Source organism: Indicator indicator, chromosome 27, assembly GCF_027791375.1.
Source record: "Indicator indicator isolate 239-I01 chromosome 27, UM_Iind_1.1, whole genome shotgun sequence".
Taxonomy (NCBI): Eukaryota; Metazoa; Chordata; class Aves; order Piciformes; family Indicatoridae; genus Indicator; species Indicator indicator.
In genome coordinates this window covers 5,299,411-5,318,616 of record NC_072036.1, presented here as the reverse complement: position 1 = coordinate 5,318,616, position 19,206 = coordinate 5,299,411, and the positions used below count along the sequence as shown (strand labels likewise).

At 38.2% G+C, this 19,206-nt stretch overlaps 1 protein-coding gene across 1 annotated transcript in view; it reads right to left on the bottom strand.

Annotated features, from left to right (window-relative positions):
- Positions 1-19,206, bottom strand: part of TRDN (triadin) — a 212,119-nt gene that overhangs the window by 40,103 nt on the left and 152,810 nt on the right. The window contains 6 exon segments of the mRNA XM_054393020.1: positions 1,640-1,669; positions 11,743-11,793; positions 12,361-12,411; positions 14,145-14,195; positions 16,499-16,549; positions 17,075-17,125. Coding sequence (XP_054248995.1) covers positions 1,640-1,669; positions 11,743-11,793; positions 12,361-12,411; positions 14,145-14,195; positions 16,499-16,549; positions 17,075-17,125 — 285 coding nt within the window.

Genomic DNA, 19,206 nt, shown 5'->3' with positions numbered 1-19,206 from the left:
GAAAGTATCCTACCTACACTCATTGCTAAAATCATTTCAACAGATTAAGATATCCCAGGAAATTATTTATTTCTTTTTTAGAGCAGAAAATATATATAAAAAGAAAATTAAACAGAAATATTGATCCCACTTCAAAGGATGTTCATTAAAAAGGTGTTTTTTTAAAATCAGTTTTGTTGGGGAAGATCATGGTTAAAGATGAAAAACTCCTGACCTGTGAGAAATGAACCAAAGCAAGCAGTAGGTATTTCAAATTCCCTGATGTTCTTCTGTAACTGGATGGACCCACAACCTGTGGTAAGGCTGACACAAGGAGCACCCTTAGAAATTACCTCACTCCTTTCTTTCTGTTAAGGATGTAACAGTCCAGGGATGAATTCAAGGTTGTGAACACAGCAGGCATTTTGCCTTCTGAAAACCAATGGCTGTGAGCGTAGCTGCCAGTTTGCTGATTCTCCCTGGTTCATGTGCTACCTTTCATGCCCCAGTTGTTGCAAATTAATCTTTGGACAAAATATCCTGCTTGATACCTACTAAGCATGGTTGGATTTGATAACCAAAATGAATTTTATTATTCTCTTAAACACGAGGTGAAATTTTGGCTCCAGTGGAGTGAATGGGAATTTTGCCACTAACATCACTACAGCCAAGATTTCACTCATGAGCAAACAGTTCAGACTAATTTTTTTCTTTTTTTCTTTTCCAGTTCAGTTAACAACTTTGTGTAGGGATAACAGAATAAAACAATAAGTTACCAGCATTGAAAATGTCTTCATGTACAGATAGCAAAGGTTGACTCCATTGATCAACTATGTGGGTCGTAGAATTTCCAAATGTTTTTGAAACTACAAAAGGCATTCCCCTTACCCCAAATTTAACCTCCCCTATTACTGAACTTCAGAAATAATGACCCAGTGTTTTTTTTCTTGCTTACTCAATACCAAATCTCAAACTGGAAATGTTTTCAGTTTAGTCAGCAAAATATGGTTTATAAGCCACAATAAATAAAGTTGAATACACTAAAGGAAAATATCACCTTAGTACAAATGGTTCATTATTTTTGCAGCTGAAATCAAACTGACAAATCACAAAAAGCAATGTTTCAACTCAGCAAATCTTATTCTGAAAGGCAACACTATAAATAGATGGAAACAGTATATTCATCTTCAAATGTTTTAATGTTTTAGGGCCGTTTTTTTCTAGTAATCTGTTAAAATACCAAAGAGCAATTTCAGCAAAGCTCCCGTCCATGCTACATCCACCTCTGAAAAGAGGAAATTAAATGCCCCTTGGTAAGTGCCTTCTGCAAAGAACAAGCAGCCAGGTCAGCATGCAGGGTGCACTGCAAGTATTGCTCTCTTTGACAAATCCTAACATGGTAACAAAAGCCTTTCATTTCCTTCCCAATCAGAGCAATGAAGCATCTGATACTGGGCTGTGCTGGCCTGTGGTAAAAAGGAGCTAACAATACTGGAAATGACAACTGTGTTATCATCACAGGAGGAGTAGATAGAGCTGGCTGATGGTAGCACATGATGTGGTGTGTGTCACTGCAATTGTATCACTGAATGACAGAGACATTTCTCATAGTGGTCAGAGCCCAAAAGACACTTCAGTCAAGGGAAAGTAATTGATTTACCTTTCTTCTCCCCCTCCTTTTTCACCGCAGCTGAAATAGAAACAGAAACATTCTGTTTTCACAACTGAAATGGACAGGGTGGAGTATCAGTAAGAATCACTCAAACACCTATATATGAGCTTTCTGGGTACATAATTCTACTTATTATGCAACATAGGAATAGATATCTTTGCCAGGTGAAGAAATTGATAGAATCACTGAATGATTAAGATTGGAAAAGAACTCTAAGATAAAGTCCAATTGTCAACCCAACACTACCATGACCACTAAATCATGCCCTGAAGTGCCACATCTACACATTTTTTGAACACCTCTTTTAGTGACTCTACCACCTCCTTAGGCAGCCTTGTTCCAATGCTTTTCCTAATATCCAACCTAAACATCCCCTGGTGCAACTTGAGGCCCTTTCATCTTGTCCTATCACTTGTTACTTGAGAGAAGAGACCAACGCTCACCTCACTACAACCTACTTTAGGGTAGTTGTAGAGAGCAACAAGGTCTCTGCTCAGCCCTTTCTAAATCCTCACCTTTCATTTTATTCACAAAGTCTTTGTTCCTCCAAGACACAAATACTTGGAGAGAGAAGCACAGACTGAAGATTTAGTAATCAACAAAGAAGAGAGACTGGAATGGGAAGGGTTAAGGAAGGAAGGGAAGGGTTAAGGAAGGAAGGGAAGGGTAAAGGAAGGAAGGGAAGGGTTAAGAGGAAGTTTTTGAAACCTCATCTGTTAAAATATTGAAGCTTAGAGTGGTAAACAAATGCAACAAAAAATTAGAACTTAAGTGATATTCAGTTTTCTTAAACCTCTAGAAGGAGGAATTGCAAGACCTGATCATGTAGCAAGCTCACCTTCAAATTCCACAGTATGAATTTTGTGGGAAAGAAGTTTGGAAAGAGACTGGAAGGAACCTGCTGCTTTGAACCTTACAGCTGGTTTAAACCATCTGAAATGGGTTCCCCCGAGTAAGCTGAGCTGTGTGACCCCTATTCAAACTCTGGAGATAGAATAAAAACATCCCAAAAGTTTGGCCTGGATTCTGATTAATCATTGTCTGTATCTGCAATGGAGACTGTGAAAACCTGTCAAAATGTTGCTGAAAGGACCGCAGTGTCTGAAATGGGAGGGCTGCTTGAATTTACAGATGACTGCTGCAATCCTGATGGAGCTGAGCTAAGCTCATATTTAAGTCCATTTGAAATCTCATTCCCCAGCCTGCCTTTATAGGACTGAACCTTCTAAAAATGTAGTTACAGATGTCACTCTTGCTGTGAAACACATCTGTTAGAAGTGGCAGTAGTAAGCCTCTGGCTTAGGCTGGCATTTGAGGGTAAAAGACAGAAGAATTAAAATTCAGAGTGCTTACTCCTCAGAAAAGGGTACCCAGCCCAGGCTGCTGGTGTGAATAGACCTGATGTGGCACTGGAGCTGGAAAGGAAACAAGCAAAAGCAGGGCTCTGTCTTTCCTTTGGAGAGCATGTCCTGATGCAGGACAGAACTCAAGGGTCACCAACTCAGAAAGCCAGTAAGCACAGCCTTGGGTGATTGATTATGGGTTTGGACACTGACCTCTGCCTCATCCCTGTTCTTAAAATGGAAAGTCCTTTCATTCCAAACTGTGAGTGCATTTGGATAAAACAGATCAAATTTTCAATCTGAAGTTACCAAAATGCTATCTATCAATAGTGTGCATCAAAAAAAAAAAAAAAAAAAAAAAAAAAAAAGATTCTGATTTCAAATATCTTCCAGGGTTTCTACCACTTATTCTCCTTTGGGAATGAAACAAATTTGTTGCATAAAAGAAATCATTAAAAACCATTTCATGCCTAGGATAGAGAAAAGCAATGTTTCCAGGACCTGGTCCTCTTTGCAACCACTGTGCTTTCCTAGGTGATGTGTGTATCAAAGCTGCGAAGTCCACCTTCCACAAAACTCTTGCCACAGCCAATTCAGTATTTTTCCCTCAGAAGCTGCAACAGAAGCCTCAACAGCTTTCAGAAACCATACTTAGGTTGCCAAGAAGCATGTTAGAGGGACTCCCAAATCAACAGAACCCCCAAATATCTGGGTAGGTTTTATAAGCAAAAGAGCAGTGGAGCTCTAGGCTCTTTCTGACCTGCGTCCTGCCAGCTCACTGAATGTGGCTCACGATGCTTCTGGTCCTGAGGCAAGCACTGGCAGAGCAAGGTCCACCCATGCCTGCCACTGCACTCTCTCTGATATTCTGCTATTATGTCCTGTTTTGACATCTGTTTGAATTTTCACCTTGGCCACAGTTTTTCTGATGGGATATACTGTAAATATCCAACAAATCTGGAGAGACAGAAGAGACCTTATTCTGACTGCTGCTGCCAGTAGCACTGCTCTGCTCAGATCCTGTTCTTCCAACTTCAAATGACAAGGAATAAATGAAAAAGAGCCCAAGCACCATCCTTAACCTAGCTCTTTCAGAAGCTGAGGGATGTGTTTGTACCTGAAACACAACAAGAAGATGGATAGATTACCCAAGAAATTTGGTCTGAATCTGATAAAAAGCCAGATTACCTGCTGAGAACAGATGTGAGTGATATACTGTAGCTGGGCAGGGAAGGACATGAAATAAAGTAGAATTATGAACTAGAAAATGTGATGCTCAGATATGAGAGATGCTCTTGGCTGGGTTCTTTATCTTGATTATTTGGGGAAAGAACAAATTCTTTTTTGCACTGTACTGATGAAAAGTGTCATCTAGTTTTTGAATTAGGAATTTGTACCTGCAGACCTGTTTGAAGAGGACTTATATTAATAACCTTAAATCACAGCTTTCCTTTCCTAGACCTATCCAAAAACAATCATACATTTCCAGTTAAGACAGATACAATACAATCCAAAATGTATTTATCAAGGATACATACCCTACCTTTAGGGATCATGAATCAGGAATGATTGTCAAGTACTCCAGAAACCAGAGGTGAGCACCATCATCTCTTATGTTTTGTGAATGGGGCAAAAGATATTACAAACCATGGAAGACCTTTTTTTTGGGGGGGAGGGGGGTTTGTTTATTTTTTTTTTAATGGGAAAAGAAAGGTTATTTATTTATGGGAAAAGAAAGGTAAATTTCAGGTGCTGGAAAGGTCACAGAAATATATCAGTGTAGTAAATTTTCATGGAGAAAATAATTCATGTTTTAACTTGTATCAGAAACTTGAGTCTAGGTCACCAGCAGTCATTTAATCCCATAGATAGTGATGGTTCAGAGGGATTTTTCTGAGCTGTGGAGCACAAACCTTCCTGAAATATTGAAAATGTCTTAAGAATGCTGTTTCCTACTCAATAATCATCTGTTCCCTGCAGTTTTGAGACCCAGCAGTAGGCAGGAACAGATATTTAGTCTGAATACAGAGAAAGAAGTAATTTCCTCTAGAAACCTTTTGGATGTTTTCTTATATAAGCAACTGGCATCCATCCTGACACACAAAATTTAGCTTCCATTCAACATTTGCAATAATTATGAAAATCTGGGCTCTGAAAACTGCATTTCCAGTTCCTCTGTGGTATTATTGAAGAACCCTAGACTTAGATTTGTGATTTTCAATCGTATGACGATCATACTGATTAATCTCAAAGGTAATCTGAATCTTTCCTGCTTCTGTGAGACTTTTGTTGCTCTTTCCTAGGCCACATTATCACATAAGTGTTTTGTAAGCAGCACCCCAGACAAGATGCATCTTTGGTTTATGCAATGGCTTTAATTCACTATGTGCACTTTGTCTAATGCATCTGCATATGGAGGAATGTTCTCTGCTGATTTATCTGCAGTAATACTTGAGTCCTCTTTTGAGTTTACACAGTTAAGTTGGAGATAACATGTTCTTTAAAACTTTCCCTCCAGTATATTATATTTATTGACACTAAAATTTCATTGCCATCACACTGTCCCTTCACCTTGCAAATTGAGTGTATCACAGCCCTTTCTGAGCCTGAATTCTTTAACTAATTTGTCTCATCTGAAAGTTTCATTACACTACTACTTTTCCTGTTAATCAAGGAATATAACACAAGACCAGACTTGGAATCATAAGCAATTATTCTGTAAGTGGGCTGCAAGATGAAAATGAAACAATTGCTTTCTACTTCCTAATCAGATATTTATTTCCTTTGATACTATGCCTCTCAGGCAGCAGTTATTTAGTTTCTACAGCAATGCCTATGCTGGAACTTTCCAAAAAACCTATTTAAAGCACCCCATAAATGCTATGCTTATTATTTTAAGATTTCAGAACATTTATTACTAAGACATAATTTTCTTTCGCAGCCACTGTGCAGGCTAAATCTCTGCAATATGATTTTCCAGAAATGAGGTTTCTGTTTGATTTTAATTACGATTTCACCAGTTTTCTTTCAAGTATTGTATTTATCCTGGCACTGAGTCAGACAGCAACTGATTTGGCCAAAGTTGGTGGAAATTTTGACTAAATGCTCACATGTTTTTGGTTATAGACATGTCAGTTGCAGTAAAACAAGCACAAATGCAGACTCATCCTCTTGTCAGGTACTCTGTGATAACAGAATGCATATGAACAGTTATGCTGAAGTGAAAACCACCTCATGCAGGCAGCTACAGCAAAGCAGCTGGCATTCACTGAGTTGATACTGTCTTTGCCCATCTCACCATAAATTGTCCATCTGTTCATAGCTTAAGAAGTAGGTACTGCTTTAAAATATTTAAGAACCATATGACATGATATTTCTTTCTCAGAACCTCCTCAAAGATGTTTTATCTCCTAGTCTTTTGAGCTCAGAATTTCTCTTATTCGTGTCATCAGAAATGTTAATCATGATAAGAAACTATAGCTAAAAGATCCACTACAGTGTGCACCAGAGAGGAGAGTTTAGCCTTTAGATTAGTTGAAGCATCTCATTCAGTATCTGGAAATACCTTTCCTGCCCTTTTCCACCTCTGGTCAAGGTTTTAATGAAGAGGTTTGGAGAAAAAACTTCTTATTCAATTATCTTCATGTGTTTTGTTATTACTGGGCAAGGAAGATGTTGTGGCTGAGCTCTCCTCCATAGCCTGACTTTATCTTTTGTCCTAATTAGTAAGATGTAGACCTACTAAGATCAGTAGGTAAGTAAGTAAGATCAGACCTACTAAGAAAACTTTAATTCACTAAATAACTCCCTAAAAAGTTTACAGTGAGCCTTTATTACCAATAATGTCTGAGTGAGGCTACACAAGCACATTCTCTAGATTGAAAGCAACACAAGTGTGCAGGCTCTGCTTCAGATGATCAGGATTCATGGATTATCAGGCACCCTATAAAGTCACTGGGTAGAGGTGGTAAGCAAATGGTTACATCCCTGAGCAAGTCTCCTTTGGCTGTGTGTGGAGTCTGTTCCAACCTCTCACTGACAACTAAGGAACAGCCTGACTTCCTAAGTCCTTGAAACCTGATATCTAAGACATAAGAGGATTAATTTAAGCACACTGCCAAAGACAAGCACAAGTCTCAAAATACATCAAGAGGCCAGGGATCAGATCTCTGCTGCATTGGAAGGTGCAAATCTTTCTCTGTCAATCTCACTTTTCAGAGAGAGTGTCCAAAGTGTTTGTGGCAAGGGACAGTTTTTCACTCTGCAGAGAAGCACAATTGGGGCACAAAACGGCAATAAACCAGAGGGAGACCCATCTGTCAGCTGCTGAGAAGAACATTGTCTTAGACAGAACCCTGCTTTCTGATCTCAAATGAGAAACAATTTTATGCAACAAGAGTTTTGGTTTATTGCAAAAGCATGTATAAAGTGATAGATACACACACAGAGGGCTTTTCAGAGTGCTTTTATGTCTAGAGCAGGGTAGATTGGATATTAGGAAGAAATTCTTTACTCTGACAGCGGTGGACCACTGCAACAAGTTACCCAGGGAGGGGGTGTATGCCCTGTGTCTGGAGACAAAGTCAGGCTTGATGAAGCTCTGAGCATCCTGATCTAGTTGGGGATGTCCCTGTTTACTGTAGGGAGTTTGGACTAGATGACCTCTGGAAGTCCCTTCTAGCCCAGGGCATTTCATGGAGTTCCAGGAGTCCCAGAATGTAGCAGTCCCTACCTCCAATAGATACCTTGAGTGATTATCAGTAGACATACTTTCATTTACAAACCTGTTTTGACTACTGAATGTGTATTTCTATATATATATATATGCAGGTGCTACTTATTTATCCTGGATATTTCCCTTAAAATATAATAGTAATAAAGTATCAAACCATAAGAACATTACACTTCATAGTTTGCCATAAAACATGCCTCATCTTTAATTTATATAAACTGCTTTCTAGAATTAAAAGCTTCATCTCCTTCCTTCCTTTCATAAAACAGGTTTCATTTATATGAAGTGTGTTGTTTCTGTTCTTGGTCTTTTATTTCTTAGTGTCTGTTGAAGATTTTTAAATTTATTTTACTTTTACAGAGAAGTACTGACTCACAATAGGAATTTTATACCTTCCACTATGATTTAGTCTTGGGGTTTATATATCCATCACTTTAGCAGTGTCTGACTGTTAAAGCTCTTATGATTTCTGGAAGTACTTCTTTTTGGCAACACTCAGTAATGATGTTCTGTAGTGGATGAACCATTTGAACAGGTTGATATTGCAATTTTTGTATAGCTAATACATCTACCTTACATTTAGGTTCTTTTTTTTTTTTTTTTTTTTAGTCAGGATTTTCTATTGCAATTCTCTATCCAGCTTGAGTGAATGTGACATTCACATTTCAAAAGTGGATTTATCCTCACAGTCTCACAGTATATCAGAGGTTGGAAGGGACCTCAAGAGATCATCAAGTCCAACCCCCCAGCCAGAGCAGCATCACTTAGGGTAGTCTGCACAGGAATGCATCCAGGTGGGTTTTGAAAGTCTCCAGAGAAGGAGACTCCACCATGCCCCTGGGCAGCCTGTTCCAGTGCTCTGTCACCCTCACTGGAAAGAAGTTTCTCCTCATGTTGAGGTGAAATCTTCTCTGTTCAAGTTTGAACCCATTGGTCCTTGTCTTATCACTGTGAAGCACCCACAAGAGCCTGGCCCCCTCCACTTGGCACCCACCCCTCAGATATTGATAGACATTGATCAGGTCCCCTCTGAGTCTTCTCTTCTCAAGACTAAATAGCACCCATCTTACCAAAGAGGTTCCACTGTGGTCACTTCTATCAATGCAATTTGACAAATCTCTCTAAAGTGGCAAATGCCATTCAAACCACTGTGATTTCTCAAGACATTTTTTGGTTGGCTATTTTAAATTGAGAAGTCCACTGAAGAAGCTCCCTTTCAGTGGGCTAAAAAAAAAAAAAAAATACCAGTGTTCATAAAAGTGACCTCTTGTTTGCACTTCTTTGCACAGGGCAATGGCCACAAAATTTCCCGAGCACTTTTCCCTACAGAGGCTTTTTTCAAACTATCTGCCTGATGTATGCAAGATGTCACTTAACATTGGTAAAAAGGAGGTTTAGTGAAGCACAGCACCCCACATGGATGCTTAAAGCCACTTTGCTCCTGGAGGTTACACTCTTCTGACAAAATGTCAATGTCTTGTCATACACATTCAGTGTCACCGAGTTAGTTGTGTTTACTTTTGGACGTGCCGCATTCGTACGAATCCCAGCAGCTAAGAAAGGGCTTGGGAAGATCTGTCACATGGAACAGAGCAGACAGAAACAACTCTTTAGAATCTGCAGCTGCTGAGCTGAAGTGCCTTCAAAGTGAGCTTGTAGAAGATTGGCTGTGTCACAGACTTTGGTGGCTGGAAAATGACTGAATCTTGTTATAGACACTAAGGTGTTGTCACTGTACACATGCGCACAGCCGGAGGGCTTCCTACTCAAGTCTGCATTTCTCTGTTGCACTCTTACTTCAGGGGCTTTGAAGGATTTGCAGTCTTGTTCAGAACTGTCACTTTGCAGACTTAGAACTGAGGTACACAAGACCTAAAATGGTGTCTGATAGCATCTAGTCCAAATATTTTAAATTCTTATGGAGCCAGTCAGGATCAAGAGGAATGCCCAAACTTCTGTGAGATACCAGTTGCTCTCCGTGAGCTGTGCAAGGCATCAAGTACAGCCACGGGTGACTCACAAGGTCATGTGCAAGCAGCTAGGAAAAGCATCTCACTTGAGAAGCTCACAAAGGCTGTGCAGACCCAGCATTGAGTCCCCACTCAACTACAGCACAGATCATCCAAGTATCCTGTTGTTACTATAAAAACCAAGCAGTTCTACTTCAGACTTCATCAGAGCCTCTTTATCACAAAAATCACAGCTGTCTGTAGTGTGACCTTGCATGCAGAACACATAAACTCAGCATACTCCTCATTAAACATTCAGATCTTGGTTCTTGTCTTGACAGGTAAGAAACTGTAAGACTGTAAGGTGATACAACAGCACAGAATCTTATGCATCTCTTCCAGTGTTTTAATCTATAGGTTAAAAAGTTAACCTGTGTGGAAAAATTCTGTATGCTGTGAAAGTTCACTGGAAACCTATTTTCTACTGCTTTAAGGAAAATTTTGCATGTGTCCCATCAACTACTAGGGGAAGAAGGCTTAATTCTATAAAAAGAAAAGAGATAGTGAAGTTAATCACTTATGGGTACTGAGTTTCATTCTCAAATATACTGAGCACAAACCACCTCATGAGAAGTCATTGAAATTCTACAATGTTTAATTAAAGATGTTCTTTCTTGAAAGAACTCAATTTTGGACCTCAAAAGGAGCTGTTATTCACCAGTTAATTAACTCAGTTTGGTCAGCCAGTGGAACAAGTCCTTTTAAAATGCTTATTGTGTTGTCTAGTTGGTGTCTGTTTGATGCCTCACTAAAGCTAGTTCATTAGTACTGCAGCTAAAAAACCCTTACAGATATGTATTGCTTCTTTACAACATTTGATCTTTTGTAATAAATGGTATTTTTTTTGCTTTTATTAGATCTGAAATGCAAAAAAAAAAAAAATCAATCTTCAAATCAGAAATATTTATATAGAGCTGAAGGCAAAATCTAGCTAAATCAATCAGAAGCTCAACAGTCAATTACTTAAGGGCCATGTCTATGTCTAACCCATATCTGGAGCTGAACTCTAACAGTTGTTCTGTCACCTGATTACCCCGATTACCCCTCTCTAGCAGAGAAGGAGATCAGGAAAAGGAGAGAAGACCAATGGGCTGAAGTGGAAATGAATTTAATGAAATAGCTAAATTAATACCAATGCCATCACCAGAGATACAAAGTGCAACAGTCACAATATCTAGGGTCACTCCTGAAGAGCAGGAGAAGGAAGAGAAGTAGAGTGAGAAAGAACCAAGTAAAGATGCTCTAGCAGAAGACACCTCCCTTCTTAGCAAAATTCCCTTTTTACTGAGTGGGATGCTCATGGTCTGGGATATCCCTGGAGACAACTCCACTCAGCTGTCCTGCCTGACTCAGAGGACTGTGACTAGCTAGGAAGTTATTACATATCCTTATCCATGTTAAAGTATTCAAATACTTAACCTGACTGCTTTTTAACAAACAAGTGGTATTTAATCAATATGAAAATAGTGTAAAAGTAAAACTAAGCCTTGCTGAATTTAGCTGATATGAATAATAAAAGAAAAAAAAAAGAAAGAAAGCAGTTGGTTAATCATAATTACAGTTTTATCACTGCCTAAAAATACCTAATATTTAAGAGGTGCTATGAATTGTGGCTGTTTTTTATTGGCTGGCTAATGTTGATAATTCAATGTAAGTAGACAGAGCAAAGCACAATTAAATAATGTCTTATAGAAGAAAAGCAAAATGTACCCTGAAATGATAAGTTTAAACATTTAAAAAAAAAGAGAGAGAGAGAGGGAAAAAATTAAGAAAGGAGAAAATAAGTTCTTGTAACTTGGGAGTCTATAAAGTACCTACAACTTGGTGAGTAGCCCCCTAGGTATCTCTCAATTATCATCCAGGTTAAAAGAACTTCTGGCAGCAAAGGATGGCTTTCAAGGATATTTCTGGGTGGTTAAGTGAAGAAACTAGGATTTCATTTGCACAAGGAATTTAGTTTCCCAAGTGAATCTTATGCTAAGGCTCATCTCAACTTGGGATTGTTACCTTTTTCCTTAGTCACAGTTGAAGCCTTCACTTCTTTTCCTTTTGAAGAGTCTGGAAAAGATACCAAACACAGATTGGAAGGAGAAAGTTAGTGATATGAGCACACACTGTGCCAAGCAGCACAGTGACAAACGTGCATACTGCCAGACTAACCAAAAGTGCAAAAGAGGTGCTAAGACTTAAAATTCCTGTTTATTTCAATAACAGGCTCAACTCTAAGATTTAAAAGCAAACTAAAATTAGCTGGCAAAGTTTCTGCAGTTGAAGCCATGCTCTCATTCCTGTGCAGTCTGTCATTTCAGCCTGTCCTCCTGTCAGTAACAGCTCTGTTACTAATTCACTCAGAACTGACCAGAATTCCCACAGCCATATTGGCTGTGCAGGTGAGAGAGAAGTCTAAGAACAGCACAACAAGAGTTAGGATTTTGTTATATCTGAATCATGCCAGACACTGTGCCATTCAATATATCAAGTCAATTAAGGGAGAAGAAGGTAGGTTTAGTTCCTTTTCACCAAAAGCCTGGAATTGAGAATATATCCAAACTGCACTGAGATTCCTGCAGACCTTTTCATGAGGCTGACTGCTTATTTCCCAACCACAGAATGATAAGACATTACCCTTTTCCTTTAAGGCTGCTGGAGGCTTCACATCTTTTCTTTTAGCAGTCTCTAGAAAGAAACATTTAACATTTGTCACTAGTCAGGTTAGAGAAATAAGATGACATTTGAAGAGAAAGCAAGTCAAACAATCTGATGTGCAGAGAGCAAAAAAAAGGTGCGATAATTAAATGGATTTAACAGCATGGAAATGAAGAATTGGAAGAAACAATGAGGTCATTCATTCATCCTTTCAGACTTGGATATATAAAATAATAAGTCTTCATCATGTCATTAGTTTCTTTGCATTTTGAGGGAACTGTTCAGCTGCCTCTCAAGTAGGCAATGAAGAATAATGACTTGCAAAGAGGAAAGTGATTCTATAGAGCGGTTGGCATCAATGGATTCTTCTTTTGCTGAACCCAAATAAAACGTTAATCCAAACTGATACAATTAAAATATCAGGAATACTGGTCTTGAAAGCCAGAGGCTGCTGATAAAGGTAAGTGGGAGTATTTTTATTCAGGAGTGACAAAAGGGCCAGTTACTCATTCAGGCCTCCATTATTCTTTTAATATCAAAGAGGCCATAAGGGTATTGCCTGTGAGCAGGATTTCACTTCCTGCATATATATAGCCTTTTAAAAGCACAGGCAAGCTGAGTATGAAATAAGACTGCTGCTCATCCTTTGAATGCATATTCATCTACTTTATGTCACAATGAGTAGCCCAAGAACATAATTGCATCTCTAATTTTTCTGCAGAATATAACAAAGTATTAAAGGTGATGAGAAAAAAAAAAAAACACATTCATATACTAGCTCTCTTGTACCTGACAAAGCAGAAGTCAAGGAGAAAAGAAAACCCAGCAGTTGGCTAAGCACAACTAACTAAAGGAAAACTGTGATCTTCTTGTGGTGCCCAAGTGAGACACATGGACTGAGAGTGAAAAACAGGAGAACCTTGAGCCCCAAGTAGTGACCTACCTCAATTGGAAGGAATAGCTTTATATTCCTTCCAGAAGTGCTGTACTCTCAGTAATCTGCATAATGCCAACCATAATCTGGGCTGCACTGACTATCTCCAGTTTAAAAAAAAAAAAAAAAAAAAGGGGGGGGGGGGGACGACACAATTTGGACCTCAGATGTTCCATTATAGCTCATCAATCATGCAGAGTTGTGATAGCCTTTGCTGTTTCCCTAAAATTTTCGAGCTGCTTCTGTACTCTCCAGAAAGTCGTCGGTGCCCATGAATTCTATAATTCCTTGTATTAGTGTTCAACACATGACCCATTGTAACAAACAGGGTTTTCTCTCAAAAAGGCACTACCAAACAATCCAAGACCTCTGTGTATGCACAGCTAGCAGCCCAGCCTCCCTCAGACTTTAAAATCAGCCACTCACAAACATCCAGATCTGTTGGTAGCCTCAGCCAGTTTCACTCTCAGTCAACCATGTTCTTCATCCACAGCCACATGGACCAGATGTAGTTTAGTTCCCTGAAGGAATGTCCCCACTGTGGGGTTTAGACAACTTGTTTTTGACAGACAACCCAAAGATGGTATAAAAATACATTTTAGCACTTCCCCAGGACTCAAAACCAAATCCCTGCATTTACATAGGTAGGGACACTACTGGGAATCTGCACAGCACAAATGTTGTTAAACATAACATAGTGGCTAAAAGAATCTAAACATGAACCAAGATGGCTTTGGTTTTCCATCCTCATACATTTCTACTTGAGACCTAATTCTAGCACTAAAAAGCTGTTCTGATATTCAGTTATGAATTTCTTAACTTGACTTACCTTTTTCTTTTGACCCTTCTGGATTCTTGGGGTTTTTTCCTTTCAGAGAATCTGCAGGGAGATAATTAAGTTTTTGAGACTTAGAAGATAGGTCAACCCTTTCACACTTAAAAGAAAAATGAAGAAATATTTAAAAATTAAGACTAAACCTTGTGAACTTAAATGGATTCGACCTTCACCTGCCTACATCCTCTCTAGTAACCACCTTGTATTTTTTAAGGTGCAATAGTGTTAGTAGTAAATGCAAGAGTATAAGTTGCTACATATAATTCTGTCTATAGAGACCTAACAGAAGGAAGAAACTGGAAAGGAGGAGGGGAGAATGAGAGTAATGACACAGGATTAGAAATTGTTAGGGCTTTATCCATAGCTTCAGGGAGTCAGAGAGTATTAATCTCTGGCAGGCTGAAGCCTGATTTTTTTACCCCAGTCCTTCAGAAAGCATGTATTCTGGGTCAGCAAGCACAGGAAAAACATACATTGTATTGTGTACACAACTAATATGAAATTTAATCATTCATTTTAAGCAATATGCTCTTAAATATATATTAGGGAATTTTAGGAGGAACTGTTTTTTTTTCCAAAGTGAGGAAATAGTTTCCTGGGCTTATGAGTGTATGTTGTTTAAGTATTGCAGCTTGCAGGATGTTGAGTGGCTCCAGTTTCACTCCATCTGACAGGATATAGCACCTAAGCATCTAGAAATATATGCCATTTATTCCAAATTAATGTGAACCAAATCTTCAGTAGAACAGATCAAGCTAAAAGAAGTTCCTTTCCAAAATAGGTTTAACTCTGATCATCCTCCTGGCTGCCATGGTACCAGGAAGTGATCCCACTTTATCCATCTGGCTTTAAGTGTGAGTTCTAACAGTAAAGGTTCACTTCCAGGATGGCTGAAGCTGTTGGAGAAATCACACTGTTCAGGGATAGGTACTTAAATTGGGAGCCTGATCCTCACAGCAGCAGGTGGACACCTTCAGGAGACTGAAAGAAAACTTCCAGTGCGAAGATTGAAACCTTTTGAGCCTCTATGTAGACTATGTAGGAAGTCTTGAGACAAGAGCTGCCCAACTTGACCATTCTACTCTGTGTGAACATTTATGATCAGCAGTCACTGTTACAGACTTTGGCCTTGTGGGTTTGGTGCCATATGCCCATGAGGTTGCTTTGTCATCCATGTATCAGGTCTCCCTGTGCTTTCCTGTGATTTGTAGCTCCTAAAGCAGGTTCAACACTTGACTTTTAGAACTTTTGAATGCAGCTACCAGAGGAGGACACTTTACACAGTGCACTTCCCCACCCTCTGAGCCACAGATACTGGGATCACCAGTCCTCCTTCCCTTCCAGGGAGCACCTCCATAGAAAACCACAGGATTTGCAGATTATTATAACTTAAATTTGATCTGTGTATAAGGAAGTGATCAGGGAGTGTTTGTCCAATTAAACAAGAGTGATGAATGAACACAGCTTCCAGAATTTTGAAAATATATCTGGCAATAAGATTATTCCTCCTTGGCTTTTATACTTTTTTTCTTTTTAATAGAGTGCTTAAACTAAACTCTTCATTCAGTTCTTAGTTTGAAATAGCATACAATGGCTATAACTTAGAATGAGTATTAATATGTCTGCCTATGTGGGAGATCTTTTTATCCTAAAGAACCTAGATAATATGTTGGATAAGTTTCATCCACAGACCAATTCTCCTTTCAAACACAGCTGTCTTTAGAAAGGTGGGGAGCAAAAAAAGCATTCAGCAAAATAATGGATGAAGGGAAATTCAGCTGAGCTAACCATCTACTCTGACCAAATTCAACGAGACATGGAAATTAGATATTAAAATTAGAAGAATTAGAGATTAAACAAGGAAACAAAGGAAGATTCAGACTGACACTCATGTTGCAGGTGGTTGACTGGTTGAAGCTATGGGGTTTTAACTCCTAGCTTCTGTAGTCCAGAAATCACATTACCCACTCATATGCTCATAAACTTTACTTTAGTCCTGTTGTGTTCACAGATTTATGCAAGCATGCAGTTCAGACTTTGTTCACTGTCTCCAATTAAACATTTTGCATTGCTCAGAAGTGCAAGTTCATAGGAAAGTTCTTAACTACTACTCAGAGTGGTTTTGTGACATCTATTTAATTAATTTTGAGACTTCTGAATATCAATTGGCTTACCACATTCTGTTATGTCCTATTTCCCCCCCTTTTCCATACTATAAATCTTGTAGAATATTTTAACCAATTAAATGTTGGTTAAGGTTTGCAATGAGAAAGATTTATAGTGATTGTTTTAAAATTACTTCTTTGTGTGGTTTCCAACAAGTTTCATATTCTATTGTGCATTCTTACCTTTCTCTTTTAAAGATGTAGGATTCTTTCCTTCCTTTTCTTTAGCATGTTCTATTAAAAAAAAAAAAAAAGCATTAATCTGCAAGCCAGAGTGATAAAAGGTTAACATCTAATACCTCTGGGATAATGACTGAGTGAATAACTGCTGGTTTCTAGCTGAGCTATGATACCAATTAAATGTGTAGTACAAAACTGCTTTTCATCAGTTTTAGCATGCCCACAAAGTGAAACCAGGAACTTTTCTTCAGTCTGATGAAAGAATAAAGATCACTCAAACCTTATTTCACTTGGCAGGTTGCAATAACAAACTTTAGCCAGTGTTCCTAAGTTCTGAGTTTGGACTTCTAGGGTTTCATAGAGATGCTTCATATTACCAAGGCTCAGTTTGCACTTCTGATCCAGGTAATGGGACTTACATTTTATCACAAATTTTCTGAACTTGTACTATGCTTATAAATTCCTAAGTAAGTTACACTATTAAAACAAAATGGCCCATGCAGGGCTGTTGGTTTGGGTTTTGTTTTCTTGATGCACATAGATCTTAGGAGTTTATATAATTTTGTCCAGCCATGTTACCTTTATCTTTTGTAGCAGGTGAAGACTTCAACTCTTTCTCTTTTCCAGGATCTGTAAAAGAAGCATTCACACTGATAAAGTGACAGTCAGAAGCCATAACTGAATGAAATGATGAGATTTAATTGAGAGGGAATGAAGCATCTAGGTCATATGAGAGACTAGAACTGTATACTAGAAGAAATAGCAAAAAATAGAATGATTGGAAGAATTGCAAGAAATGCACCTGGTTCTGTTCAGAGAGTTCATTCCACAAAATGTTTTATCAATTTAACTATGAAACTTACAAAATTTGCAATCTTCAACTTAAGAATAGTTTTTCACCTTTCTCAACCAGAAAGGACAGAACTGGCCTTTTGCCACTTTTGACCCATCAGGTCTGGCTGTGCCTTCTTCCCTCATCTGGGACTGTCCATTCTCAGTAAGCAAGTCCAAGGGTCTCCTTATTTAAAGCATTTGTCTCAGAGGGTCAGATGCCCATCAAATTGAGAGTGCAATATAAAAGCAACAAATAGGAGGGTGAAGATTTCTTTTTATTCTCCCTGTAGTGAGGATAGCTAGGCCACACCATCCTTGGTTGATACTGGATGAGGAAGGGCAGTACCCTCTAAAAGGTGTAAGAAAGAATTTAAACCAGAGGGACAACAAGAATTCTGTTTAAGACAAAATGTGAGAACATCATCTGGGCTGATAAAACCAAGCTCTCCAAAGCTTACACATCAGAGTGTAAAGGACAGATCACACTGTCCCAAATATGCCCAAACAGGCTTGTTAGAAGGAATAGAGACTTGGATTTTGAATTCATGCATGTCATGACCATCAGTTATACTGGTTTATGCATGTTATCTGAGAAATACTAATTAACAAGTATTTTTCTGGGGAAAATAAGAAAAAAAAAACAACAAACAACATACAATATTCTCCATCAGATGTGAAGAAAAAAAATCTTTTTATTGAGAAAATCAGCAGCAATTCAACGCCAGCAGATCTTAAAGAACTCTGTTAGAAGATTCTCCTGGATTTACACATAGCACAAGAGGTCAAGACTCCTACTGAGGAGTTTAGTAGATAAATATGAAACTATCTACAGTAGGTAGCTGCAGTGCTAATTGTTTACTGCCTTAAGCAGTAATTGGCAAGTGGTTGGTTGGGTTATGAAAGTATGGGAAGTGTCCAATATTAATTTAGTATGATATCAATCAAACTTCTTGTTCACAATTTAGTATTCAGCTCAGTGTAATACAAACTGAGTTCCTGGTGAATCTGGGTTGAAGAAATCCACAAATAATGAAATTTTATTTGTGGTAGAAGCAACCATCGAGTGGGAAAACTTAATTTACTTTTGACATTGAAACTTCTCTTCTACTGAGGCTGACATCAAGGGATAAATGTTTCATTATTTTTCTCCTTCTACATTGTGCTTCCAAAAATTCAATACTTCCAGACAATGTAATTTTTAAATGAGAAGACCTGGCGAAGGAATTTGTTGAACAAGGTCAAAAATGTAATTTTATCATAACAAAGTTGATTTTTTTACATCCTTGCTACATCCCAGACATCTGTTTCAGAAGCTACCCTAGCTCTCCTGCTTTTACCTTCAGGTTTTGTACTTAGTTTATGATTCAGTCACTCATTTTCAAAGTGAAAAAACAATTACCTGTGGATATCTGTGAAATATACTCAGTGAAAGTATATGCCTCTCATAGTCCTAATAAAAAGTCAATATCAAATCTGTGTTAACAGAAGTAAAATTCAGTGAGAAGACTGAAACACTTGTCCTTCTGTGCTCCTGAGTTATGAAAAATTCCCAAGAAGTTTGGAGAATTTTTAGACTGAAAGACACAGACCTTTCTCTCTTTATTTTATTCTCTTTTTATTCACAATTCAAGTAAAGATTTTGTGATTAATACAAGAACACAGGTAACTAGATACTAGAATACTATGCCTTCACCAAAATAAAGTATTTACTGCACAATATAAACCCTTTACTTTCAGGAGTCTGCCTGGAAAAACTTGAAGTTGTTTTGCACCTCCATTTTTAAGAACACAACTACCCAAACTGCTGCAGAAGATGTGACCTCAATGATGCATTTGAAAAAATAATAATAATAAAAAAATTACTGACAAAACTTGAA